Here is a 27,701-nt window from a genome sequence, read left to right as displayed (position 1 = left end):
CTGGGAGGTTATGTAAGAGGGCAGGAATGACTTCCACCTTCCTGCCACACCTAGCTCCTCTCCCTCTAGAAGCTTTATCCTTCCTCCACTGATTCGGCTGCCTGTGTTGGGGTGACACCTGTGGGAAGTTGGGGCAGGAGACAGCCCAAAAGCTGTCCCTCTCATGCTGCTGGCATTCTGCCTGCTGTGTGCCGTCTCAGAAGCTGCACATGGTACAAAGTGATTTGAGAACTTAAACTTCGTACATATACAAGATCTTTACTCTGTCATCTGGGCTCATTAGACTTGAGTGGAAAAAAGACAGCGTTGTCTAAAACACCGCTTTGGCTGTGTGCGAAGCACTGCTACTGTCCCTTCCTAGCCCGACCAGTTGAAGTTTTCAGTCATTGCTGCAGCAGATTAGATGCTTCACTATCTGCATTTCTGTTCTTGAAGAGCTAGTTACATACAAGTGAATTCAAACCTCTGCAGCAGCATAGCATAGGGACAGCAAGGGCCTGTGTCACATCCCCATCCAGCAGGGCAAAGTCAAATCCTCCTGAGTGGGACTATGCTTTATGGCTATAGCTGCTGTTGAGCTCAGGTGCTGGCACTGCGAAGACAGCGTCTTTGCCGAGGGGGTTTGTATGGGAGCTCCAGTCACTAGCTCACGGTGGTTCTACTGTCTGCAGCCAACATACAAAACCCTCATTAGCTCCCTGAGGTTTGGCTGTGCTGGAACTGACCCTTCCCTGAATATGCACAGCAATGCCATTTGCTTAGCTGCGTGTGAGTAGCCTCTGTGGTCCATGGCATAGCCTTGGTGTGACGGCCTAGACAAACCTGGGCTGCTGTTTGCTGGCTGATCTCACCACTATTGTGCCGTCCCGTAGCCGCACAGTGGGCAGCAGCCGGTGCCCCCGACAGTGCTCAGACAGAAGTGCGTTGTTGGATTGGTTTGTATTACAGTCAGAAAGTGGCCTCTCTGGCTGGCCTGCCTTTCTGTCTCTCTCCGAGATGGGCTCTTCCTCCGGGTCACTCTGCTCTTCCTCCCCGCCCTGGCTGTGGTGAAGGGAAGACGGGTACTCTACATCCGACTGGCCCACACTGCAGGTCCTGCTCAGTTGCCCCTCACTCTCATCATCGCAGAATTGAGCCTCGTCTGTGCTTGTCTCGCTCTCTTGCTTTGCCAGCTGCTGCCTTGGGGCTCCCTCGTCGGTAGCCAGCAGCTCTGCCCCCTCTTCCAGCTCCGAGTCAGAATCTAGCGAGCGGTCTCCAGATTCTGTGGGATACACATGACTTTCTGTAACCCTCTGGCTCCACCCAATGGGACTTGCAGGACCCTGGTACCCAAGAACCTCTTGTCAGGATGAGGAAGGGTTTTATATTAACTCTGTTATTGCCACCAATAGCTCCGGGATCTCTGCTACGTGAAACTCTGTCATCCTTTGTCTATTCAGCCCTGAGCGTCTTTGCTGAGAGTGATCCATGGCCAACCAGCACTGATGGCAACATGGACTCCTGCCTTTTCAGCTTGCAGAATTCACTGGTGATAACTTCCAGTCATTCTCAGCCTTGGGCCAGCTTGGAAGTGGCACTACGTTGGCCTCATTGAGTATCTTTGGAAAGCACTGTGCTTCATAAGGACAGCAGAGGCAAGGGCAGGGCCTGCCTGCAGTGGTGACTCACCTGCGTATGGGTCTGTGTTCTCTGCATCCCTCTTGTCCGAGGGCAGGTCTAGGTACGGGATGTTGTTGTGTGAGACGGTAGGTGCGTTGTCCTATGAGGGAAGGTAGAAAAGCAGCAAGGTGAACAAAGGAGGTAGGAGAAGAGGCAGGAAAGGGCCATTGCAATGATTAGCTGTTCTCAATATAAATTAAGGTCCTTTAATGGCAGTTCACAATGCTCCCTTACCTGCCTCTTTGGCTATATGGGTTATGGGTCATGAAACACTGTTCAGAGGAACAAAAGCACAAGGGGGGTGAGTCTGTCTCAGTAGCCAGTATTTTAAAATGAGAGGGAGATCCATCCATCCATCATCCCACTCCTTTTCTGTCTTGTCCACCTCGTGTTTTCTCACTGAATGTTTGTACGGCTGAGTGTCCTTGATCCTTGCTTGGGCCTGCTCCAAATTATAACCTCCTACCCAATAACAACCACCAGGCATCGTGTGTGTGTGTGTGTTTAAACACACTTCAGGGCAGCATATCTTAACAGGAGAGCTGCCTGAGAATCTGTCCCCAGAGAAGGCAGCTGGCTGAATCCTGGTTAAAATTCAGCTCTCGGGCCTGGCATGAATGATACTTCAAAAAGTTGTGTGAAGTCAGACCGCTGGGGAAAAAATGGCTAAAGCGAGCTCTCTGTTGCAGATAATCTGTATGACACATCATTGGCTGGGGATGCGGTAAGCCTGGGTTGTAATTATGTGTCTCAGTTGGAAGCTAGAAAAGCCAGCAAGAAAGAGGGGTAGAGCGAGGATGACTTGGAAGTGTATGATGATCAACGACATAGAGGAATTTAATTTGAAACGGGAGATTCTGAACATACCACAGCACTTCCACAGCAGCTTTAAGCTTTGTGGGCTTGCAAGGGTGGGTGCAAGGGTATGTAAAAATGGCACCAAAACACTTTTTGTCGTTTGTTTATAACGGGAGGGGCACATCTTTCTCCATCGTGCACTGGGACAAAAACCCACAATGTAGTAGGGCTTCACAAGCTGTGGGGTAAGTACCGACAGTGCATTGCTGACAACCTGCCAAACTTAATGGGACACATGCTGTCGACTTTCTGTACAAGGCTGGACGTACACCCTCGACTTCACAAAATCAGGTGCTAGGAAATCAACCTTAACCCATGCGACCTAATTTCCTAGTGTAGACATTATCCCTTGTGGCACATAGCAGCTGATAAGCAAGCAGGGAGAGTAGAGGTAGCTCAAGGCACTGAAGAGCACAGGATGGACTAAGATCTAAGGCTGTGGCATCCAACCAGCTCAGAAGCAGGAGCCACTATAGTGAACTAGCCACATTATTATGAAAATATTGTTATTGTTCAAGGCAACTAGCCACGCTCAACTGCCAAATGGCCACATGTGGCTAGTGTGTTGGACACCACAGGTCTGAGGCAAGGCAAGGAAGCTTCCTTCCTTCCTCCCTTGCAGCATGTAGGGCATGGTCAACTCACCTCCCTCCATTCCCTTCTGATGGGTCTACCCTAGTAAGAAAGAAGGCTTTACTTCCATTGTCAGGGGCTGGTTACTTCCCCCTTTTAAAGCTTGTTCTTACTGTGCCCTGTCCTCATTCTTCTTCCTGTGCCCAAAAGGCCCAAGGGTGCAAGAGAAATAGAAGGGCTTGTTAGACAAGTGCTCCCCCCTTATCCCAATTGTAGGGCTTGGCACTTCAGTCTGAGCAGCTCCCACCTGGCTAGAGCTCCTCGTCCTCTCTTTGGACTCCTCAGCTGGTTCGTCAGAGCGAGCCAGCAGCGTGGCTCCCCTGTTCTCGAAGATGGTGGAGTAGAAGATGATGAGGGCCTCAATGATTCGCGCCTGGTGCGGGTAATCGACCAATGAGGACAGGGAGATGGTGGCCTCCGTGGGCCGGGGCCGCATCAGTGTCGGCCCAAAGACGATGCCCAGGTTGCTCGAGGTCATTTTGTTGTCCTGTTCTACCTCCACAATCCTGAAGGAGCCAGGGAGCAGGAAAAGACATGTTGATGGGGGAGCAGGATGTGGGGGGGCCTGGATTGGAGGTGTAGGGACAGATGGAACTTGTACAGCAGCAGGGGGGCTCTGCCTGCGAGGCAGCAATGCCACTTTTAAGGGGGAGTGATGGAGTGGTGCTCTTTCCTCCCACACAATGCCATCTGGCTAGTGCGGAAGAGGACTCAGCTGTTCTCATAGGAACTCTGCTTTGGTGGGGAAGGCTGGCCTGAACCCTTACCCTTCCATGTCAAGGAAGTAGAGGGGCATGGCAGGTGTTGAAACATCACTAATGGCACACCCCCAAGCTCTCTTCACCCCCCTCCTCACCTTCTCAGGTGCTGCACAATATACTGCAGTGTGGCCAGGTTCTCTTGTGGAAGCTCTTTCAGCAAGTCCTTCAGCTTGGTCACCAAGGTCACCACCATCTTGTCCGTCTCAGCTCCCTTGTCCACCAGCTCGGGACCTCCCTTCCCAGACTTGGTCTTGGTGTCGCCCCCACCTTGCAGGCTTTCTTTGGCCAGGCCCATGAGTTCATTGTACAGTCGGAACGGCATGATGGGTTCTGGCAGCTTCAAGAAAGAACCGAAGTTGGAAATGGCTCCGTAATGGCAAATGCATAGACTCAGCCCTCACCAGAGCCAAGAGCTGTAAAGTAGCTTCAGATAACAGGAGGTGGTCCCCTCCATCCTGAATCTGATACCTGTCCTAGCTCACCAAGCCTAGAAAACTCAGTTCCTTTCTACAGCAAGAGCAGGTTCATGGCTATGAGCAAGGAAACCTCACACACACTCCTGAGATACCCTCAGCGTGGACTATAAGGGAGTTCAAAGAAGAGTTAGCTACATTCATGGTGGTTAGGTCCATACAAGGCGATTAGCCAGGGGGTAGAATGGTGTCCCTGGCCTCTGTTTGTCAGAGCTGGAGATGGATGGCAGGAGACAAATTGCTTGATCAATGTCTTCAGTCCACCCCCTCTGGGGCACCTGGCACTGGCCACTGTCGGCAGATGGGATGCTGGGCTTAGATGGACCTTTAGTGTGACCCAGTAATGACTCTTCTTATGCTCTTATGGTGAGGGAAGGAAAGGACATCTCTCTCTGTCTCTCAGCCTCCCCTGTTTGCTGGGGACTATGTCATTAGAGACCTTGGGCCATGTAAATTCAGCCCCATCCTTGCCATTTATTCCTGCAAATTATACATTCGTTTATCACAGTACTTTGGATTTAACTAGCACCTTCCCTCCCAATGCCCTGCAGACCCGGAGCCTCCCGCCACAGCCGTCTCAGAAGTTGAGCAGGCAAACCACTGTGCAATGCTGCGAGGAGACTGGCAAAGGACATTTGCAGGGAGTCACTAGTGTTCCCAGAAAGCAAACTTGTTTTGCAAACTGCATGGAGCTCCTTTTCAGCATCTTGGGGGCCCGAGGGCAGTGTTGGGGCTATTGGCATTCAAAAGTCTGTTTCCAGGGCATCCTGATGCTTCAGCTGCAGCCCTTGTGCTGCTCCCTTGGGTGTGTCTAAATGATGACAGGGAGGCTTCCTGTCTCATGAATCGTGAGGACTTCCTATTGTTCTTCCCTGGTTTTCAGACTGCTCTAACTAGGGACTTGAAAACAGGCTAATGTTGGTCTACTTCTCTCTTGCCCTTGGTTGGCTGTCCTGCCTTTCTGTACGGGCTACAAGCCATGTCCTCGTCTGCTGTAATGTAGCTGAGTTCCACTGCCCTCGAAGAGGTTCTGCCAATTTGTAGACTAGGAAGGGCCTGGTCTTTGCGTCAGATCTCGTCAGGCAGCCCATAAAACTTTGCTCCTAATGCATTAACAGGTGCAAAGTTACCAAACCTCAGTCTAAAGGGAGGGAGACTAGCTGCTTCCCCTTCTCTTGCCTTGTGGTATTTCTTGTTTGAGGATGTGGGTGGCCCATTTTAAAAGCCTATTTTAACATGCTGGGGCCTTGGCAAAAGGAGAGTTGGGTTTGGTGACAACCTTGGTGCCAGCAACCTTGAATGCCAAGGCACAGACAGCGGCTGCTTCACCAAAACTGGCCTTGCTGGTGCATTGCTGGACATGGCAGAACGGGGTTCGGTTTCCAGGTTAACCACACATTCCCTGCCTGAGCTTGGAAAGTCCCTTCCTCTCTCCCAGAGTGTGGGGGAGGTTGAATACTTGAAAGGACTGAGCTAGGACAGTGATGGTGGCTATGCCACGTCATTACCGCGCAACACAGACTCACTCTGTGTGTGTGTGTGTGTGTAAAAAACGGTGGGTTCAAGTTTGCAAATTACTCCTAGATCAGGCCCAGTTTGAGCAATGGGCAGGAAAGAATCCATCACCCTGGGCCCCTGGCCTGCACATCTCTGACCTGGCCGGGGGAGGGGGGGTTACCCTCTAGGCAAGGGTGAATTCTGTCTTTGGGGCATGCCCCTGAAGGGGTGAATTGGTGTCAGCTGCCACGTGGATGCCTGTCCACTAATGTCAGCGTGTGGGCTGTTAAAGAGGCACTCAGTGGAATGACTTCAGCAGTAATATCAAGCGCTCGAAAATCAGGAGTCATCACCCTTCCTCAAAACTGGAGGGGTTTTTTTTGTTCAATATTTAATACATTTGTTTAATAGTTAATAAATTTGGACATCTCTTGTCATTACCTTCTGGTTTCAGAGCCATTGAGTTCGAGAAGGGCTACAAATGTGTATTGCTTTAGATGAAAGTTGAGATTTTGGATGAACCCCTGGCTTTCAGGTTTTGGGACTTTAGATAAAAACGTCACTAAGTTGTGGCATAAAACCCCCAAAGCTGGCAACAGTGCTTTTGGTTCTGACTGGCCTGCTTTGCAGTTGGAGTCATGATTTAAATACCTTGGGTCACTAGCAGGGTTCCGTCTAATTTTTTCCATCCATGGGCAGAATAAATTTTGTTATGTGCACCACTCATAGAAAAACATTGCTGGCTCTGGGCACTGTGCTTATTAGCTGGGTGGCACCTTGAATCTCTCCTAGGTAGCCACTCAACCAGTCAGTTTACGGGGAACACTGGTCTCTACCATTTAACCTTGTTTTGTGGCTGAACTCCTCCTCCCAGAGGTGACCCAGTGAGGCTGGGTATGAGCCCTGAAAATGCTTTGGTGATTCTCCATCTCCCGCAGTGCAGAGAGAATCCTGGCAGGTTGGGATCTTACCTGTCTCAGGTACAGCTTCAAGACATTGCTGATGTCGTGAGGGGAGGCTTGGGACAGCTCCACGAGCTCCTTCCCGTTCTCAAATGCCTGGCAAAGTTTCTCCACACGCGTCTTCACGCCATTGACCCGATAGATACCCTGCAAAGGGAAACATGAGGTTAAAGGGAGACCCAGACAGTGTTCCATGTCAAATGAGTGCTTGGGCAGCCAGGAGAGAGTCAGGTGCTGCCCAGCTGATTAGCAAAGCACCCACAGCTGGCAGCCTGTGTTTCTATGGTGGTGCACATGCCTTGGGCCACATAATACAATTTATTCTGCCCCAAAAGGGAAAAAAATTAGAACACTGCTCAGTACCAACTCGCCCAGCACAGTGGTCTTATCACCCTGTGCTGCCTCCTGAGGCTAGAACCAACAATTCAAAAAACAGTGACTGCTCAGCTTGGCAGTGAGATGACTGAGGGGGTTAGGAGAGAGGGCTGTAAAATCATGAATGGCAGAGCAGTCATGAAATGAGGAAGTGTTAATTATCACTGCACCTAACACACAAACTAAGGGTTCATGAAATGAATAGGCAGCAGGTTTGAAACAAAGAGAAGGAAATACTTTGTCACCCAGTGCACAGGCTACCTGTGGAACTTATTGCCAAGGGGCATCATGAAGGCCAAAATTATAATAGGGGTCAGAAAAGAATTCAGTAAATTGGAGGAGGATTGGTCCATCAATCTGATCATCAATCTTAGCCAAGCTGGCCAGGGATGCAGCCCCATGTTCTGTGAGCCCCTAGCCTCTGACTGCCAGAATTCAGGAGTGGATGATTCCATGATTATCTGTTCTGCTCTTTCCCTCTAAAGCACCTGGCGCTGGACGGTGTCAGAGGATAGGGTACGGGGCTTGATGGACCATTGTTCTTACCCAGTCTGGCTATTCTTATGTCCTTAATCAGTAGTAGTTAGTTGTCTGACGGGTGTTAAACCCAAGTGCTGCTATTTGATACCTCAGTTTCCCTGTCAGTGAACCAGAGGGTGTCTTACCCAAGGTTAGAGAAAATCTTGGCTCTGACATTGACTGTAACTCCAGAGTTCCTGGCTTCCGACCCACTAGACCTCTCTAGACGCAGTCTGACATTTTCTTGGCTGGATACCGAACTGCGCTGAGGCTTATGAGCAAACCAGCCCTTCATTTTCTGCATTACAGGGACAGCCTGGGACATGACAAGGAGCCCAGCTCGACTGGGCTGAAGGGCAGAAAGGGGGCACCTCACCTTGGTTTTCAGAGCCCGCTTCTCAATCTCACAGATGCACTTCTTGATGATGAAGGGGATGCCGTCCGAGCTATTCTGGGCCGTCCGTGTGAAATCCTGGCCAAAGAGCTGCAGCTTCCCTTGGAGTTTCTTGTGTCCACACTGGATGGCCAGGGTCTCCAGGCATTTTTTGTGGCAGGCTAGATAGCACTGGAACAGACCAGAAAATGGTTGGGAGGAGGGAGAGAGAGACAACCTTACGGTAAATAAAGCTTCAACTCGCAGGAACAGCCACAGTGTTGTATAGACAGATGAAAGAGAGAAAAGCCCCTGCCTGAGAGACACCAGCATGTCAGCTTGGAGCAGCTGCTCTACAGAAGTGCTTAGCAGCTAGGGTGAGGCGCAGCAGGGCAGCAGCTGGAGTTTGCTTTGCTATCGGGATGCATCTGGAGCCATTGCAAAGCCTGAATGTGCCCCAAAACATAAGGGCAACCGTCTATTCCAAAAGCAGAAGGGGAGAGGAGGTAGGCAAGGACTTCCCAAGCCAGCCCTGCAGCAGACCAAGGAAGCAGCTGCCCTATGGAACATGCTGAGAGATTTCCAGCCGGGGTGGCACTGGGCTTCTATTTTTGAAGGTTCCTCTTGTGCCTGCAGCTAAAGCTACTTGCACATCAGGAAACTGGAGTCAGAGACTTGAGTGACTGTTGCCCCTTTTTGATCTGAGTGGCTCGTCAAAGGCCAGAGCTTGGGGGATGTTCCAGGGGGAAGCAGAAATTGATGGACTCCGGTATTTCTGCAGTGCTCTCTTGTTCAGTTACAAGGAGGATACAAAGTGCTGCTTCTCCAGGCGCAGGCGGCCACATGAACAAAGGGACAGGTACAGCCCCAAGCCTCCTTTGCCAATGCCAGACCCCAGAGCTCTACTTCTGGCTTTTCCCATGGTCGCTTGCCTTTCTTGCTGTTTGCTTTTGACTGTGTTCTGTGTGTCCTGCCCTCCCACCCCCACAGCAAACCCAAACAGCGCACAGCAAAACCTCTCCACCCACTCAGTCCAAGTGCCTGGTGGAGTTCACAACCCTCTTTTGTCTGAGGTTGTGAGGAGAAGACAACGGCTGTTGATTAACTCCTGCTGACAGTTGTGTCAGTTGAAGGGTGTGGTCACAGCTGATCTCAAAGAATTTTGGAGTAATTGGATTTACATTGCAGGTGCAAAATTGCTCCCACTGCTATATTAAGCTGCAGAAGATGTTAATGCTGTCACCTAAGATGCTTACTCGTTCTGGTGAGGGCTCTTGGAGCCCAGGCATCCAGCTCACCTGGGATCTCTGCTGAACCTGCATGCATTTTCAGTGACAGCATCTAACTTTATCTACCCTTCCCACCCCCAGGGCCTGCTTCCCCCCATTTCTCCCTACCTCCTCGCACTCTGCTCCCTGGAAGTAAACGTAGCTATTGCATTCCCGGCATTTCGAAGGGGTGCGAAGCTTTCTCAGCCGATGGGTCTGGGCAGCCTTGGATAAACCCACATTTCGGAACGGGCCAGTTGGTGCCGTCATTTCTGGGGCTATCCCATTGATGCCTGGAGGCAAACCAAGAATAAATCTGTCTAAATGTAGAAGAACTGGCATGGGTAAGATTCGAGGCCAGGATCACTTCCTACAGATCGGCCGATCACCTGGCCATGACAATACTCCAGCCACGTCTTAGGTAACCTATGGCCTAGGCTTTAGAATCGGCTTCTCTGAGTACCATGGATCAGATCTGGTCTCTCCTCTTTTCTAAACCCATGACCCTCCATCCGCTGCCTAGGCCGTTCTCAGACATCTCTTCTGTGATCTCCTGCTAGGTCAGGAGAAGAGAAGCAAACACTGCCAGTTTGTTGCCTATCTTATCCCTCACTTATTTAATATCTCTGGAAGGTGACACAAAAGCACGTAATGCAGGGGTGATGGGAGACTTTCTGCCAGCAGTCCCGTCCCCTGTCAAGCTGAATTCAGCTCTTAATCTCAGCTTTTGGGAAGTAACAAGATTTACAGTTTTTTAGTTAAAAAAAAAAAACAAAAAAACCAGTTTCTCAGTGTCAGCCCCTATCTGCTGTCAGTTACATTACTATCACTTCACAGACCCCAGTCGAAGTATTTCATAGTTACCCCAGCATCACTTAGATTCAAACCTGGCCCCTCAGCTTTGCCTTGGTCAATATATGGGCGGAAAGCATTTAGAGTTCGGCAGTACCAACATCTGAACCAATTCCTTCCCAAGCAACTTTGCTGAATTCAGCAGCATTCTCCAGGGATGAATTTGGTCCGTTTGTTTCATGCTGGCAACCTCAAAGCAAACACCCCCTTAACCTTGTCCTCAGTTGATTGTTTCGTCAAGGGAAGTCAACTCTGCTTACTGTTTTCAAGACACCTGAGGACAACAGAGCCACAGGCTAGGTGGAACCCCTCCCCCCATCACATACTCTGCTCAAACGAGGCTGCATTCTCATCCTTCTCATCCAGCTCTTCGTTAGAGGACACGGTGCCATTGGAAGACATCCGCTGAAACTTCTGGCTAAAGGCACCTACCAAAACAGCAGTACAGATCAAGATTAGCGGAGACACCGTTGCTCTGATGAATGTGTGTGTCTCACAGCCATGTTCTGCACCTTTTAGGGTAGGATGGCTCTAGAGTAGCTGTGAATTTTCCCCTGAGCCAGCACTTCCGCTCTGTGCCCTATAGCGCTCCCTACTCGGAGGGCCTGGTGTAGCTGTGACATTCCAGGTGTCCTTTGTCATTCTACTGAGCCGCCTGCCATCAGAAGCCGGGAGCAGAGCGTTAATATGCAGTATACAGAATTGATTTAAACTAGAAAAATGAAGACACAAATTCCACGCTAGCTCTTTGGGCTCCCTTCCCAGCTGGCCCTATTAGGAGACGTAGACTGGGGTAGCGTGGGAGGAAGATGCAACCAGCCCTGCATGACACTGCTTCCCACAGGCCAGAATACGCTACCTGAAGTTGAATCCAGGCTGCCGTCTGTTTCAATGATGGAGGTTGGCCAGGACTTATGAACTTGGTGTCCCCTGCCCCCTGCTGAAAACACCAGTTGGCGGGTTAGCTGCTGCTTGCTGGGTGCATGTGAGCAATACAATTGAATTTAGCACAGTCTTGACACTGGGGGGCCCCACAGGCTGCAGAAGAGCCAGCTGCCTGTGCTGTTTCTTCCTTGCGGGCGGGTTAGAAGCAGGGGTGAGTGTCGGAGAGGGTACAAATTTATGAGTGGTTGGGGTCAGGAAGAGCAATTGCCCCCCAAGAGTACTCAACCCATCATGCATCTAGGGCCTTTCTCTAGTGCATCAGGCAGGGGCTGCACCTGGAGACGGATATTGGACCAGATGGTCGGCAGGAGCACACGGAGACATCCCAGTAGATGGAGCATTGATCTGTTTTGAGGGTGGATCCCAGGCTAGATGGAGCATTGGTCTGCTTGGTAAATGATAAGAAGCCACAAGACTGCTTACGGATAGGGATGTTAACGATTAATTGGTTAACCAGTTAGCCAGTAGGGGATGGAGCACCTCTAGGGCAGCGGGTTGATCTAGCCCGTGTGCCCACCACAGGTGGGTTGCACTCCAGCATTGCCAGAGCAGCCTTCTGCCTGCCGCAGCCCAGGGTGGGGGCACTGGGGAGGCCGCTGCAGCCTGGCCAGGCTGGAGTGGCCCCCTGCTGCAGACAGCAGCTGCCCTAGCTGGGATGGAGCACCCCCACCTGCGGCATGCTGGGGACCAGGGCTGCTCCAGCCCGGCTGGAGTGCCCCCACCCACAGTGTGCCCAGGGCTGCTACGGCTGGAGGCTGTCCAGCCAGGCTTCCATGTCCCTATCCCCGGCGCTCCCAGGCCAGGCTGCTGTGGACGGGGGCTGTCCCGGCTGCGCTGGAGTACCCCCACCTGCAATGGTGCCACAGTCAGGGATGCTTCAGCTAAGCCTCCCCAGCTCCCCCACACACTCGTTTAATGTTAACTGGTTAAACCTAGTGTTAATGCATTAAACGGGATTTTACATCCCTACTCACAGACTAACACATGTATTAGATCATGCGCTTTCATGGGTAAAGCCCACTTTATCAGGTGAGTTGGAGTGGAAATTACAGAATCCAGGGTATATAAAGCAGAAAAAAAAATAAAAGAGAAGAAATTACCTCTCAGTGGTAAGGCCAGTTAATGAAGCCAGTTAATCTGGATGTGTCTCATTCTTAGCATGTGGTGTAGAAATGTGACTATCAAAGGCGGGGAAATTGCTGGTGTAATGTGTTAACCAGTTAAGGTCTTTATTCAGTCCCTAAGTTGATTGTGTTAAATTTGTAAATGAAGTCCAGTTCAGCAGTCTCCCTTCGAAGACTTATTAAACATTGGTACATAATGGGAGGAGGCGGAATTATTTGCAGCCGACCGAAATCGCTGGCAAACACTTGTTGCCCAATGTGCCCAGATGCACAGGTGGACCTAAGTCTAAGTCTTCGTCATTGGGTGATGAAATTCTTTTGTAGAAGAGTAGCTACTTTGAAATCCATTACTGAGCATCCGGGGAACTGAAAATGTTCCCATAGAGGTTCAGGTGCGCTACCATTCCTGATATCTGATTTATGTCCATTTAGCTTTTGGTGCAGAGATTGTCTGGTTGGGGAAATATACATGGCAAAGAAGCATGGCTGGTACGTGATAGCGAATATCAAGTTAATGGATGTGCAGGTGTATGAGCCCCTAATGTTGTGGCTTATGTGGTTAGGGCCTGTGATGGTGTTGCTCGTGTTTAAGTTTTAAGAATGCTTGATAAAGATCTTGTAGGTATTTGTCTCTGTCAGCGGGATCGGAGCAGATCCGTTGTATCTTAGAGTTTGGCTGTATGCTAAAGCTATTCTTACCTTCGTTTTCTTGTTTTGTTTAATTTTTTGCTGCTATATGTATCTTGGAGTCTGTAATTTCCACTCCAACTCATGTGATGGAGGGGGTTTTAGCCATGAAAGCTCATTCCCTAATAAATCCATTAATCTCTAAGGTGCTACAGGACTTGTCATTGTTTTTGCAGATATCTACTAACATGGCTACCCCTCTGAGACTTGGTAAATGATGGATCCCTGATTCCATTCCTCTGTCTCACACACGGATGGGATCTTGCAGAGGCAAAAACCTTACTGCTGGACCAGGGGTGCTCAAACTCCACTGCACTGTGAACCCCCTTCTGACAATTAATGCATGAACCTGGGGAGAGGGGATCAAAGCCTAAGCCCCACCACCCTGCATGGGAAGAAAGCGGCCTGTAGCCTGAATGATACAGCCCAAGGTGGAGGTGGAGCACCAGATTCAGACCAGGGTCCCAGCCCTGGCAACCCCGTTAAAAGGGAGTCATGACCCACAGTTTGAGAAGCGCTGTAAGCAAAGGGGAGGGCTGCTCTTCTTTAAAGGACACATGCACACCCAGGCATAGATCTCCAGCTGCTCACCTCTCCGTTCCACGGTCACAGTCCCACTTTGCTGCTCCCTCGCTGCAGCCCCTCCCTCCGCGATGCCCCCATCTTTGGTGGGCGTAGCCCCATCGGCACCACTGAAGTCACTGGCATTGAAGCTGCCTTTCCGTGGCCGAATGAAGGGGGACCTGATAGGCAGAAGGAAGGTTAAAGGGTGGAAAGGACCCAGATGACCAGCAGTGACTCACCTGCCACTGTGGTCACCCACTTGGGGATCACTCCACTCTGGATCCTGCATATCAAAGAGTCTGTCTCCTTTGTCAGCACCTCCCTTGCCATCTTTGAGTGATGCTGGGGTGAGGGACCAAGGAAACGTTGGCTATTTGGAGCTCCCACTTTTTCCCACTCTAGCCTGTTCCAGGAGGAGATGCTGAAGGCAGCAGGGCATTCTGGCTGTGAGGGGACCCCCAGGGATTCCCAGGCTCGTCCCTAACTGGAAGCACCACGGGGCACATTGCGGGAGCACCATCATGGAGAGGTGCTTATAGCGGAAGGGCTACAGGCAGCAGAGAAGATTACCAGGTGTTCTGCGACACGTAGGGCTCAAAATCGTACTGGGTCTCGGGTTCATCTCCCCGCTGCAGCTGCTTGACATGGGAGGCGTACTGCTGCCCGGGGTCATACAGCTTGCTGCTCTCGCACAGCGTTTGGAAGTGGACCGGCAGGGGAGCTGTCTGTATGTGCATGATCTGGTAGAAGGAGATTGTGGCCTGAAAAGAGAGAGTGGCTCAGAGGAGGGTGCAGAGGTGTGCACAGCTGTACATGTTGTGTGTTCGGAAGCAGCCCTTTGAGACCCTGCATGCCAGTGCCAGAGAATCAGCACGCTGGGCAGTGTTTCCCCCTAATTTTTTCCACCATGGGCAGAATAAATTTTGGTACATGCACCGAGGCGTGTGTAGATGTGCACCACCAATAAAAACACCTGCTGCCCGCTGTGAGTGGCTGTGGGCTCTCTGCTAATGATCTGAGTGGCACCTGAATCTCTCCTGGGCAGCCACCCAAGTGCTCAGCTGACAGGGAACACTGCTTATCCCTCAGGCTGGAGGTCCCAGTGCAGGGGCTCCCCTGGGTTATTTTGATGGGGACACCTAGTATGGCCAATCTGCCAGCCTGGGACAGCACAGACTCCAGCCTGTCACCTGGGCATCCAGACATGCACAGCCAGATGATCACGGGCAGAGTCCATCTCCCCTCCCAGGAGCTCTCAGGATGAGGGAAGCAGCCAGGAGCCTGGGATGCTGTGTTAGACAGAGCTCCTGGTGTTAGCAAGAGGGTATTACCCACAATGGCCTAATCAATTTCTTAGTCTCTAAGGTGCTACAGGGCTGCTTGTTATTTGTGAACTAGCTTTAAGTCCTCCCAGAGGTGTTGGAAAGAACTTAGCTCAGCTCCAGTCCTCACCCTCTAGGTTTCCCTCCTCAGAGATCAGAGCTGCCAGCCCAAGTGTGCGTGTTTATGGTTTTGGGTAACAGTGACACTGGGGCTTCCCAGAGCCACGCGTGCAGAAGAGGCGCAGCAAGGTCCCACCCTTCTTGGCAGGCGGCTGTCTGAAACCGCCGAGTCCGACTCACCGATTTGATGGTCTGGTCGCTCTGCTTGATCACCTCGTGGATCTGCCGCAGGACGTTGACCTTGGTGTCCTCCAGCTCCTGCTTCTGGGTGTTGGCATCAGCGATGCAGGTCCGGTAGGTGGCCATGGACTCCTCTGCCTGAAAGCACCCGAGAGCACGGGAGATGATAGCTGCTTGCCCGGAGGGTGGAAGAGGAAAACAAACTCTCCAGGCCTGGATATAACCTCCATTGCCTGTGGGGTGGGATCTGCCCTGCAGCCCCTTCTGCCCAGGCAGTTCTCATTTAGCATTGACAGCCTTGCAGAAGGAGGTCCTGGAGTCACACAACAAATACCACAGCCAGGGCAATGCTCGGGCAAGCACCCTCTCCTTTTTCCCATGACTCCTGCACTTGGAGGGACCATCTTTCAGGGTAACAATGGTGTTCAGTCCAATTCATTTCATCTTTCTGTGCTGGGACAGCTACCAACGAGACCAACTGGGGTGGTTCGTTCAGTGCAGATACTGAGTTAATGGTTAACTGGTTAACTTGGAAGCCTCACCCTAAACGGATGAAGCTCACCAGTTGTGGTTAACTGTTAGGGGCTGGAGCAGCCCCCTGGGGCTTTAGCCAGTTCAAATGAACATTCAACCGGTTAAGTAAATGGGATTTTCCATCCATGCTAGGATTCATGGCTTCCAAGGCTAAAAGGGACCTCTGTGATGGCCAAGGCTGACTTCCTGGTAACACCAGGGCACACCACTTCCCTGAGATCACTCCCAGAGCAGATCTTCTAGCAAAACAGCCAGTTTGGATTTACAAATTCTCGGCGATTGAGACTCTCCCACCACCTGGGTAAGTTGCTCCGGTACTTAAATACCTGTACCCCTTGTTTGCAATCCGAATTTGTCTAGCTTCAGTTCCAGCTGTTGGATCATTATGTCCCTTTCTCCACTCAAATAAAGAGCCCCTGCCAAGTATTTGTTCCCCAGGCAGGAGTGTATCAATTGTTGTCAAATCACCCTTCCTCGTCTCTTTGTTAAACTAAACAGGTCAATCTCCTTGCGTCTCTCACTGTAGGGCAGGTTTGCTAATCAAGTGTGCGGCTCTTCTCTGACCCCTCTGCCACGTATCAACCCCCTTCAGGAGCTGTGGGCACCAGCACTGGCTACACTGCGCTGGTGTCTTTTTGGTGGTCGTCTGGGGCAGCAAATTCCAAACCCAGTCGGCGCCAGTGAACAACGACGACGCGTTCCAGATTGATCGCAGATTGCTCCAGTGTCACTGCTGTTCAGCCTAGTGAGAGACCTGGGTGGCCCTGGTCTGAAGCAGGGCTGGGAATCCACCGTGGGCCCTAGTTCAGGGCTGACACCCATCACTGGGGCAAGCTGTGGAGGGGCCCCATTCTGTGCCCCCAGGAGGGGCGGAGCCTTGGGCAGAAGGGGCGGGACTGAGGGCAGTCGGCCCTTAGCACTGCCCAGAGCACAGTGCTGGGCCCTCCCCCCAGCCCTCAGAGCTGTGCAGAGTGGTGCTTCCTGTGCAGTTACTCCCCTTGCCCTCCCTGTTGGCGGGCCTGGGCCCTAGGTAGCCAGCATCAGCTCCTCTGGTCAGATATGCGAGAGGCGGTGTCTCTGACTGGAAGGGGACGAGGGGCCAGCCAGCAGCCTGTGGAGCCAGAGCCTTTGAGTAGCACAGAGGATTGGTGGCGGGGACTCAGGTGCCTGCAGAAGGGGTCTTGCCTGGCCTCCTTGGTAAGGAAAGGAAAGCTTGCTCTGCTCTCTGGTGCACTGCTTAGGGAAGGGGCAGGATTGCGAGCTACGGCCACGTTGCTCAGCTTCCCCTGTTGCTGCATGTGGGTGCGGGGGGGTGGAGGGGCAGGCAGATGCCTGCTGCCATCATTGGACCCCCTGCCAGGCTGCATCGGGTGGTGGAAAACATGGGTGGGGGCAAGGCAGTTGGAGGAGAAGGCAGGCAGAGGCCAGAGCAGGGGTGGAGAGAGGTGGGGCCTGGGACAGAGTGGGGTTGTCCCAGGCAATCCTTAGGCTGGGGTGGGGATCGTGTGACTGGTGTCCCTGAGGTCACCCTTCACCAGTCACCCCGTCTGGAGATGTAGAGCGTTCTGGACACTAAAGGCTCCGATGGTGTGGAGTGGGCTCCCAGCCCATTCCACGTCCCAGTGATGGTCTAGCATCTGCCCGACGGTTACCTTATTCCTGGCCTCCTCCTCCAGCCGCCTCTTCTTGTCCAGGGTCTTGGCAGTGGCGTTGCTGCTGCTGCTCTGCTGTTCCTCCTCGGCCTTCACGATCACATACTTGGCCTTCTCGTGCTCTTCAGAGCGCTGAATGTACATCTGCTTGGCCTTGCGCAAGTTGGTCTCAGCCTCTTGCTGTCAGACAAAAATGGGACCTTGATCTCAGGTGTAGTTGAGAGAAAAGTCTGTCCAAGGAGAATGTTATCTTCCCGCTCTCTAACCCCAGGGTTCTGTCCTTGCTGGGCCAAAAGAGTATCTGCTACAGAATTAGGGTAGGAAGCTGAGTACTAACAAACTCTGCACATGTACAGCTGGGAATAAGCATGGCGGGGAGGACACTATGATTGTAAGCTGCTCTTTGGGAGCAGAGACTCTCTTTGTTATGTACAAGTACAGCACCTAGCACACTAGGGATCAGATCCAGAATTGGGGCCTCATGTGGGATCTGCTTTCCTGCCTGCTGGGAGCACTGGGATGGTGTGGATAGCTGGGGGCAAGGATGGGCAGAGGAGAAATATTAGAAACCCCTGGATGCACATTTCTGTGGTCCTTTCCCGCTTTGCTTATCCTTCTGGCTTACCGAAGAGGCAACTGGCGATCAGGCCAGTGTGGGCTTGTTCCTAACGCCAGCACTAAGATGGGTCAGGAACCCGACCAGCTGCATTGGGGTGTGGTGGGGGGAGAAGCACAACCCCAGGGCACGTTGCAGCTCCTCGTTACCTACCAGCTTCCTCTGCGCCCGATGCCACTGCTCTTTTATCTCTTTCCTTCGCTTTTCATGTTCAAGGCGCCTCATTGCTAGTGGCTGGAAGAGGAGGTTGAAAAGCCAGAATGATTCATAACCGAAGCCCGTAGGGGGTGGAGGCAGGGGCAGAACAGCTTAGCCTTATGATCTATGCTGCTGTGTCTACATGCAACTGCTCTGTTCAGGTCCTCCAAATGCAGCAGTTTCTTTTAAAGTGGAGTGTAATGCTGATAAACCCAAAGTCTTGCCAGCTCCAGACAGAGTCAGCCATCACATAGACAGCTCCTCACAGTGCTGCCTCATCATTCCTCGCCGGTTCTGCCTCCCTCTTGTTCCTGTCTTGAACTTCAGAAGAGCCCCCAGAGTTGTCAGAAGGTTAAGTCCCTGGGCGGGGTATCTAATACTGTCTCAGACTCTCAAAACAAACAAGCAGTCCAGTAGCGCTTTGAAGACTAACAAAATAATTTATTAGGTGATGAGTCTGATAATATTAGGTCTGTTAATAATATTAACATAATATTATTAAGAAGACAATAGTGAGTCTGTTCTGGTCTGGTGATGATCTGAAGAAGTGGGTCTGTCCCATGAAAGCTCATCACCTAATAAATTATTTTGTTAGTCTTTAAAGTGCTAGTGGGCTACTTTTTTGGTATTATTTCGACTAGCACGGCTTTCTCTCTAACTATTCAGCATGTCTCAGCCTCTGGCTTCGTCTGCCCTTTGGGGAAGCTGTGTCCCTTGGTGTCTCAGTCTCCCCATCTTTTGTGTGGGGAGGCTGCTAGGTACTTCCCTTTGCAAGCAGCTTTGCGATCTACAAATGAGACGTGCAATAGAAGGGTTAAGTGTCATTATCACTGATTATGCTAAACTTAAGGTAGTTGTATTGTGGGCAAACAAGCAGAGACTAGGCAGATACTGTCACATTCCTTTTCACTCAGGGCTGCCCTAAGCAAACTGAGCACCCTGACGGTGAAAGGATGCATGCATTTCCCTACTGTCCCTGGCACACAGATGGAACATAACAGCTTTTGGCTAGTGACTAGTGTGTGTAATTTTGTCCATGCTGGGAAAAATCCACGGACTCTGAGAATGGGAAAAATGAATTGTTTAGTTTTGCTGAATTCAGGGATGGTTCTCAGACCCAAAGACTAGGATCTTTGTGTATGAACTTCCAAGAAAGAGGACAACCCTCAGAAGGAATCACAACAAAAAGCAGTCAAGTAGCACTTTAAAGACTAGCAAAATAATTTATTAGGTGATGAGCTTTCGTGGGACAGACCCACTTCTTCAGACCATAGTCATACCAGAGTCTCTTCTGGTGTGGCTGTGGTGTGAAGAAGTGGGTCTGTCCCACAAAAGCTCATCACCTAATAAATTATTTTGCTAGTCTTTAAAGTGCTACTGGACTGCTTTTTGTTTTGATAGTATATAGACTAGCACGGCTCCCTCTCTGTTACTGAGAAGGAATGTATCTGTATCTACCAAGTCAGATTGTATCAGTGTGTTATGGTGTACATAGTACATTAATACAACATGAGCTGATTGATACTGATACAGATACATTCCCTCTCAGGGTGTCGTCCTCTTTTTTGAAAAGCAAAGCAAGCAGTCCTGTAGCACCTTAAAGACTAACAATTTTATTGATTAGGTAATGAGCTTTCGTGGGGGTAAGCTTGAAAGCTCATTATCTAGTCAATAAAATTGCTAGTCTTTAAGGTGCTTCAGGACTGCTTGCTTTGTTTGGCAAAGATACAGACTAACATGGCTACCCCGAGACTCTTTTTTTTGAAAGTTCACATATGGTAACCCTACCAAAGATCAATAGTATCAGTAAGTGGTCCTGGCCTGTATGAGTCTCCAGTTTGGATCAGTAACAGTAGGGCTATCAAACCCAGCCCCTGCTTTCACTGAGCCAGATGAAACTGGATCTCTGTGCCTCAAAGAGTAACCACAGGGTAACGACTGTGCCAGGAGAGCACCGCTATCACTCCAGAATTTCAGTGGGAAGAGCCATTCTCAGGTGTCATTTCCAGGGGGAGGCACTTCCTGTTCCAAGCCAGGCGCTCAGGGACAGGTGTTCTCTGCAGACCAGCAAGCAAACAGTGAAAGCAAACGCTGGGATCTCTCCAGCTGTTTGCGCTGGGCAGTTGTGTGGGCGTCCCTCGTACCTGCAGGAAGGTGTGGTTCTGCAAAGTGGCAGCAGTTTGCAGGACTGCAGCACCGTATTCCATGTCCTGCTCCAGAGCCAGCGAGTAGATCGACAGGAACGGCATGTGTGGCTGGAAAATTAAATACACATAGTACACACACCCACCAGAGAGTCACTGTCATAGTGAGAAACCAAACTGAGCCAAAGAAATGGTCATCGCTGTGGCCGGAGAAGGGGGGGCCAAGCCAGTCTGTGTGCTATCAGCGAAGGCTCGGAGCTAGGTTTATATACTGATTCATCTCGTACCATGAGCAGGAGGCAGAGAGGAAGGAGGAGACGTGTCAAAAGCTGTGCTGGGCTTGCAGCTCGTAACCTCATCCCCAGCAGCTCTCAGCCCCTAGCGTCTGTAAAGCTGTGTGATATAATCTCATGTGATAACCATTTCCTCCTGGGATTCCTTCTCGCCTGGTGAGCACTGAGCTTGCTTTACCCCCAGACGAGTTATATCGTTACAGACTCTGGCCTGGATTCAGGTTCCCCACCAGTTCAAGGGAACAGTTGTTAATTGTGCCTGGTGCGGGGAGTTGGGGGATCAGGCCCCTGGATTTTACACAAGGGAGTAAGGAGTCCCAGAACTGAAGGGCCACACCTAGAAGCTTAGGGGTGAGATTTTCAGAAGTGCGTAGCAGCGTTCCCCCACCTGCCCAGGAGAGACTCCAGTGCTGCCCAGCTGATTAGCAGAGCGCCCCCGGCTGCCCATAGCTGGCAGCGTGTGTTTCTATTGGTGGTACACATCCACACAGGCCGCGGTGCACAGAAGGAAATGTATTCCTCCCATGGATGGAAAAAAATTCAAGGGAACCTTAGTGTTTAGCATTGGCCATTGAATTCAGTTCTCCACTGACTGCGGTTGAAGCAGCACCAGGCAGTGCAGAGTGCTTCTGAAAAATGACACCCTAGGTGCTTAGCTAAATCTTTGAGGCTGTGGAATTGCACCATTTCTCTCCAAAGGAGGGAGCTTTCTAGTGCTTCTTACTTCTGGTGCAAGGTATGGCTCAGACATACAACTGAACGGGATACGACTGCTCTTACCTAGAAGCAATGTTCCTCGTAAGCTGAGTGCCTGGGTGGCCACCAGGTCAGAACCAGATGCAACTCAGTGGATTAGAAGAGCACCCACAACACTCACAGCAGGCAGCCTGTGTTTTTATTGGTGGTGCACATCTACACATCTCGGTGCATGTAACAAAATTTATTCTGTCCATGGGTGGGAAAAAATTAGAACCTGACCTAGGAGTCCTGACCTACCTCCTGAGTGATTGTTTGCTTACAGCTGTTCACCATCTTCTGTAGCCCTTTGGCAAATTCCATCTCTGCAAGAGAAAGAAAGGAAGAGAAGGTGGGCTTAGAAGATCTTGCCTAGCTGATTTTGTGTTTCATTTGGGTGTGGAAAATGAATCATTTCAGTCCTGAATGTAATTAAAGAATGCCAGTCATGTAGATAGCATAGATCTTATACAAACATACACACAAACCCATTGCTTGGCCTTTTTCTATCTTTGCATTTAGCTCTACTTCCTGTGTAGATCTTAAAGTACATTACATAGGAAAACAGGGTTCATTGCAGAGAGGACTAAGCTGGAGAAAAGAGACATGCCCAAGGTCATTCAGAGTCAGAGGCAAAATCTGGAATGGACTTCAAGTCCTGACTTATAGGTCTATGCTCAATCCATTAGGCCACAGAAGACTTTCTCAGCCCCCAACCCGTTTCTGGATCAAGGTGTCTCTTCAACTTTTACAACATAATAAACACCACGAACATGTGAGATGGGGATGGCCCTATGCCCCTTCGATGGTGCCTTTGGGAATTCAGCCTCTCAGGGAGCAGACCCTGCCCTTTCCTATACCCACTCACCCAGAATGGTTCTCTTCTCCAGGTAGCAGAAGAGGTCCTTCATGTATTTGGAGATATTTTTGGCATAGTGGAGGGCAGCTTCCACCCCACCCTCACACCGCTGAAGCATGATGTCCACCTCTTCTGCAGATGGACGGACTGCGACAGAGGGACAAGGAGACAGATGAGAGAGGGGAAGAGACACAGCATTAGCCAGGCAATTAAGGAGTCTCATTCACAGACTTTACAACCCCACTCCTGTGTGGGGTTTCCAAGAGTTCTGCTGTGATCAAAGTGCCAAAGTTCCACCACGTGCTGGAGCCAAGGAGCAGAACTGAGCCACAGCAGACCTCCCTCTTCCGCTTGGCATGACTTGCGCCCGCCTGTGGCATCAGACACAGGCTTCTCGAGCTTTCCTGTAAAGCCCTTCCCAGCCTTGCTACCACTAACCCACTCGCGTGCCTCGCTGTGTCTGCCGTCTGACAACGACACCAGCTCCCGGTACCGCTTTGTTTCCTCCCACTGGCCAGAGCTGAAGTGCTCTCCCCAGACACATCTGTCAAGCTATTTCCCTGCCTCCTTTGAAGCCCCTTTCACTTGTGCTGTCTCTCCCAGGCCTGAACTTCCAGCTGACAATGGCTAGGCGGGCGGCATAGCCACGGTTATTACCAATATGTCTGTAGCATTCATAAGGAAGTCGGCGTGATCTTTCAAGTTCTGCATGTTACTTATTCCCTTTTCCGCCCTGCTTGTTGTGTTTGGCCTTAGACTGTAAGCTCTTTGGGGCCGGGAGTATCTCTTGAAACACGTCCATGCTGTGCCTCCCAGAGTGGTTGGAGCTGTTGCTGCTGTTGCAGTAGCGAAAACGTTGGCGATCCCTCGGCTCTGCTCTCAGAGAAGATGTTGGGTGGACGGGCCGTTGGCAGGGTCCCTGCCTGCCTGAACTTGCCAGTCGCCTGCTGGCTCCAAGAGGCAGAGGAATGCCGCACGCTGTGCTTTTCGTGTCCGTGTTTGTGACCACCCCCCTTTGTGCCCTCAGCTGTCTGATGGGCAAAGAGAATGAAGATTTAACTGCTGTGCTGCTGCCTAAGGTGTCAGGTTCATGGGGCAAGAATAAGGCTGCAGTGAAGCCTCAAGTGCTTGTCCCTTGTGCCCCGCAATACAGGGAAACACTGGCATTCGGCATTACTGCAGGGCAGGGAGTTGCCCTGCCCCGTTGCTCCCTGAACTTCAACGACAGAGGGGAAACGCCACATCCTGTAAGCCGCTGCTCATCAGGCTGCCCACCTTTCCCTACACCTGGCAGGGTTTTTTCTGCACCCAGCCACTGGAGATGTCAAAACGTCACTCACCTGAATCAAAGCTTTCCATGCCCGGGGGCATGCCGTCACCTCCCTGCCCAGGGATCCCTCCGTAGAGGTTCTCCATACACTGTTGGAGTGGGGAGGCAAAGGAACTCGTTAGAGAGCGAGCAGGATGGGCAAACAGAGAAGCCAGGAGATGGATCTGGACACCTGGGGCTGATGGCAGTTTCTGAGTTCACTGAGACCAAGAATAAGGAGTAAAATCTTTTACTCTGCCAAGTGCAGTCCCAGGATTCTGAAGGCCATCAGGGAAGAGGGGAGTCTCTGTGGGGAAGTGACAAGCTCAAGGTCACTCAGCAAATCAGTACCAGAGCCAAGAAAAGCCTTCAACAGCCCTGACGCTCAGTCTTCCACTCTTTAGTCCACAAGACCATCCTGTGGCCAAGCTGAAGTACTTCAGGGGCCAGTGACCTGTCTAGCTAAGTTCCACGTATTCTTTCGAACTCTCCTTGCCTGTATGAATGGCAGTAGGTACAGGATCAAGCAGACAACCCCTATGCGATGTTCCCCACACAGCTCTGTCAGTGCCCTCAAGGCTAAGCTGGGACAGCCAGACCTCTGTGACTTCTACTTATTTGTGACCAGAGAGCGTGTGTAGCTGCTTCTCTTTGAGTCTCCAGGGCCAGTTCGGGGCTTCTGGGTGGAGAGGCATCACAAGTAAAAGCAAACTCCAGTGATATCCCGTCCCTGGCCCACTTGGGAGCAGGCTGGCCTACATCTGCATGCTTGAAGCTGCTGTCACTCACCTGGTTCTGGTCGCTGGGAGGAATTGAGAGGAGGGTGCTGCTGTCCACCTCTCCCATGAGGAATTCCGACACACTGGAAGAAGGGGAGGGAGAATGTGGTCAGCGTGGTTAGAGTTGTTCCCCAGAAAACAGCACGTAGGACCTTGCGTACCGCTTCAGCGTGCTGGTCCCTGGACTTTGCCAGGCCTGACTCAACTCACGTTGGAGTCAACAGGACTTTGCCTATTGGTGGCCGCAGGGATTGGATCAGCCTCAAGAGATTTAGCCCCTGCAGTTTAGAGCCAGGGTCAGTGACCCCCAGCGATGGGTGCAAGAGCGCTATGCGAGCCGATTTTCAGCAGCACGCGAGGTGGGAGCTCAGCCCCATCACCTCCTCCCCCATGCAGCCGGGAGCTTGCTCAAAGCTGTGGATTAACAAGACCAGCTAATGCCACCAACCATCCCCTCCACAGGAAAGCTCGGCCTCTGCATTTATTTATTTATTATCAAGGCCTTCGTAAACTGGACTACTCGTGACTTTAAAAAGTATCACCCACACTTGGCCCATACAATGAGGTCAAAAGTCAAATAGCACCCGCGCCCCCCCACCCACCTCAGAAAGGTTGCTGACCCCTGGTTTAGTTGCTGGTGAAGCAAGAGCAGGAGGAGACTGGTGCATGTCTGGACCAGAGCTCCTGCTCTCAGTAGCAGCTTGGGTGCAACTGACGTGAGTGGTAGAAGGAACCTGTGAACTCTGTGGTGGCGGGGAGGGGCAGCACACCAAAAGATCAGTGTTTCGCCAGTGCCGGCCGAGCGCTGCCCCTTGTCCAGGCGTGTGCAAGGGGAGAGAGCGGAGTAGCATGGTCTCTAGGGTTAGGGGCAGTTGAGGTGGGCTGGAGGGGGAGGCCCTCCAGCCCACTGATCGCTGAGATTTGCTTACGTGCTACTGAAGGAGACTGCAATTGTCTCCAGAGCCTTCTCAAACTCCCGCTTGTCCGTCTCGTTGTTGGACTCATAGTGAAAACCTGGAAATGACAGAGAAGCAAAAAGCCTTTTGCACCTGACGCCCACTGCCCTTCAGGCCCAGAGAAGAGCCACTTCCCAGCGATGGTCCTGACACACGGAGACGGGTGAGCCTGACAGCCCGTCCGTGAACGTCTCTGCTCACCAGCTCAGCTGCCACTCTGTGACAGTTCTCATGTACCTCTGCCCTCCGTAACAAGGGCATCTACACTGCAAAAAAACCTGCAGTCACAAGTCTCAGAACCCAGGTTAGTGGATTCAGGCGCCAGCTATGGGGCTGGTATTCCCCCTCTGTGTTCCCTTCACCCTGGGCTTGCTTCTCCATCGCCCTGCCCCAGGGGCAGCCATTTGCAGCCGCATAAAGTAGGTGTGAAAGGTTCAGCCTGATTGGGTTTCATAGTATTACACTTGTTTTCCATTTGCCAGCACCAGCTGCACGGTGATGCAAAATAAAGCCCCTCCCCTGGAGAAAAAGACCAGAATCTGGCTCACAGCCTTGTTGCTTATTGAGGTCAACCCCTGCGTGACTTAGAGGAACCCCTCATTTTTAACAATGCCTCAGATCAGTGCTGGCCATGGCTGGCATGTCACAGAGCCAGCCCAGGCCCTGACAAGCAATCACTGAGTAAGCCGATCAGCAGCTCTTGTTCCACCCTGCTATGGAGGGACTTCCTGTCCCCCTGTGGTTACCGTTTGGTGTCCAGGAAATGAGGGCGGTGACACAAAATGTTGTGCTGGGTGTGCGGTTAAGTCTGCCATCCCCTCCCCCACTGCTGTTGTAACACTACACTCTCAGGAGGTTTTGCACTGCCAGGCTCGGCAGACTCACATCTCATAAATATGCAGCCCTGCCAGGGATTTTGGCAGATTGTGGCCGATTAGGATTAGGGGTTCAATATTTTTATTGCGGTAGCATTTAGGAGGCCCAGTCACAAATCTGAGCTCTGAATGCCTTGAGATTAACAAATTGCCCTGCCCCAAAGTCCTCCCTTGTCAAAGGCCTGAATCCAAAGACACCCAGTGACCTTGGGGGCAGCGAAGCATGGAAGATGAGCACTTGGGAGGCCGCCCAGGATAGAGTCAGGTGCCACCCAGCTGATTAGCAGAGCAGCCACATTGGTGGAGCACATCTGCATTTGTCTTGGTGTGCGTAAGAAAATTTATTCTGCCCATGGATGGAATGCATTAGAAGGAACATTGCGGAGGATGCGCAATTGTGCCCATGAAAATCAGGCGCATCAAACAACCTTTAGAAGAATAACAGCACAGCCCTTACAGCAGCTTTGGGTGCTGCATTCTCAGGCTCCCTCTCGTCTAAACCCCAGGTGTGAATTTCCTCCTGAGTCAATTGCATGCTTTTCTAAGTGCCTCTGAAGAAGGAGGTGGCTGTTTTCCTATCTCTTTGCCTCAAATCAACATGCAAGAGGAGCTTAAGAGCATTAGCTGTTCGAACAATACGGCCGTGTCTACGCTGACCCAAAACTTCAAAATGGCCATGCTAATGGCCAAATCGAAAAATGCTAATGAGGCGCTGAAATGCATATTCAGTGACTCATTAGCATGCTGCCAGCAGTGCTGCCATTTGGTCGCCCGCGGCTCGTCTACACTGGGGTCCTTTTCGAAAGGACCCCACTACCATTGAAATCCTCTAATTCCTCTGAGCTCATGGGAATAAGGAGATCTGGATGTTGGTGATGTCCTTTTGAAAAGGACCCCGGTGTAGACGAGCCGCGGGTGAGCAAACCGCAGCGCTTTCAAAGTGCCACAGCTGGCGGCATGCTGATGAGGTGCTGAATATGCATTTCAGCGCCTCATTAGTATTCTTCGATTTGGCCATTAACACGGCCACTTCGAAGGTTTTAGGAAGGGTCGACGTAGCCTACTAGTCACATTTGGAAAGGCACAAACAGGAACTAGGCACCAAATCCCCCGTGACGTTGCAGGGGACTTCATAATCAAAAACGGGGCGGGCACCTTATGGCTGTTTGTGCCTTGGAACATAGTGCATTCTAAGTAGGTAGGGCCTGATTCTGATCTCACTTATTGGTTTGTTTCCATTGCTGTAGCATCTTGGAGCTTGAGTCATGGACCAGGACCCAGCTGTGCTGTACAAACACAGAACAAAGGATTGGCCCAGAGAGCGTCCACTCCTGCCAGCTTCCATGAGTAACTGCTATCACTTCAACAGCGCAGCTCTCAATCCACACCAATGTAAGTAAAAGGACTGTCAGGCCTCCACAGGGTTCTGTGATCCCAGCAAGGATCCTTCTAACTTTTTTCCATCCGCACGCGGAATAAATTTGGTTACATGCACCAAGGCATGTGCCGATGTGCACCACCAATGGAAACACATACTTGCTGGCTGTGGGTGCTCTGCTAATCAGCTGGGCAGTATTTG

The 27,701-nt window shown here is 51.3% G+C and overlaps 1 protein-coding gene across 1 annotated transcript in view; it reads right to left on the bottom strand.

Annotated features, from left to right (window-relative positions):
- ARHGAP45 (Rho GTPase activating protein 45) overlaps positions 1-27,701 on the bottom strand; it is a 43,867-nt gene that overhangs the window by 1,575 nt on the left and 14,591 nt on the right. Inside the window, exons 4-23 of the mRNA XM_074978602.1 lie at positions 25,221-25,305; positions 24,302-24,374; positions 23,544-23,622; positions 22,213-22,350; positions 21,606-21,670; positions 20,317-20,427; positions 18,128-18,208; positions 17,359-17,538; positions 15,173-15,310; positions 14,121-14,311; positions 13,578-13,729; positions 11,090-11,170; positions 10,557-10,658; positions 9,508-9,671; positions 8,114-8,302; positions 6,853-6,990; positions 4,007-4,248; positions 3,398-3,656; positions 1,669-1,759; positions 823-1,261 (exon numbers count right to left, since the gene is read on the bottom strand). Of these exons, the coding sequence (XP_074834703.1) occupies positions 823-1,261; positions 1,669-1,759; positions 3,398-3,656; positions 4,007-4,248; positions 6,853-6,990; positions 8,114-8,302; positions 9,508-9,671; positions 10,557-10,658; positions 11,090-11,170; positions 13,578-13,729; positions 14,121-14,311; positions 15,173-15,310; positions 17,359-17,538; positions 18,128-18,208; positions 20,317-20,427; positions 21,606-21,670; positions 22,213-22,350; positions 23,544-23,622; positions 24,302-24,374; positions 25,221-25,305 (2,998 nt within the window). The remainder of the gene's footprint in view (positions 1-822; positions 1,262-1,668; positions 1,760-3,397; positions 3,657-4,006; positions 4,249-6,852; positions 6,991-8,113; positions 8,303-9,507; positions 9,672-10,556; positions 10,659-11,089; positions 11,171-13,577; positions 13,730-14,120; positions 14,312-15,172; positions 15,311-17,358; positions 17,539-18,127; positions 18,209-20,316; positions 20,428-21,605; positions 21,671-22,212; positions 22,351-23,543; positions 23,623-24,301; positions 24,375-25,220; positions 25,306-27,701) is intronic.

The sequence above is a fragment of the Carettochelys insculpta genome, chromosome 27 (assembly GCF_033958435.1).
Source record: "Carettochelys insculpta isolate YL-2023 chromosome 27, ASM3395843v1, whole genome shotgun sequence".
Taxonomy (NCBI): domain Eukaryota; kingdom Metazoa; phylum Chordata; order Testudines; family Carettochelyidae; genus Carettochelys; species Carettochelys insculpta.
The sequence above is the reverse complement of the archived record's forward strand: the minus strand, read 5'-3'. Positions and strand labels throughout refer to the sequence as shown.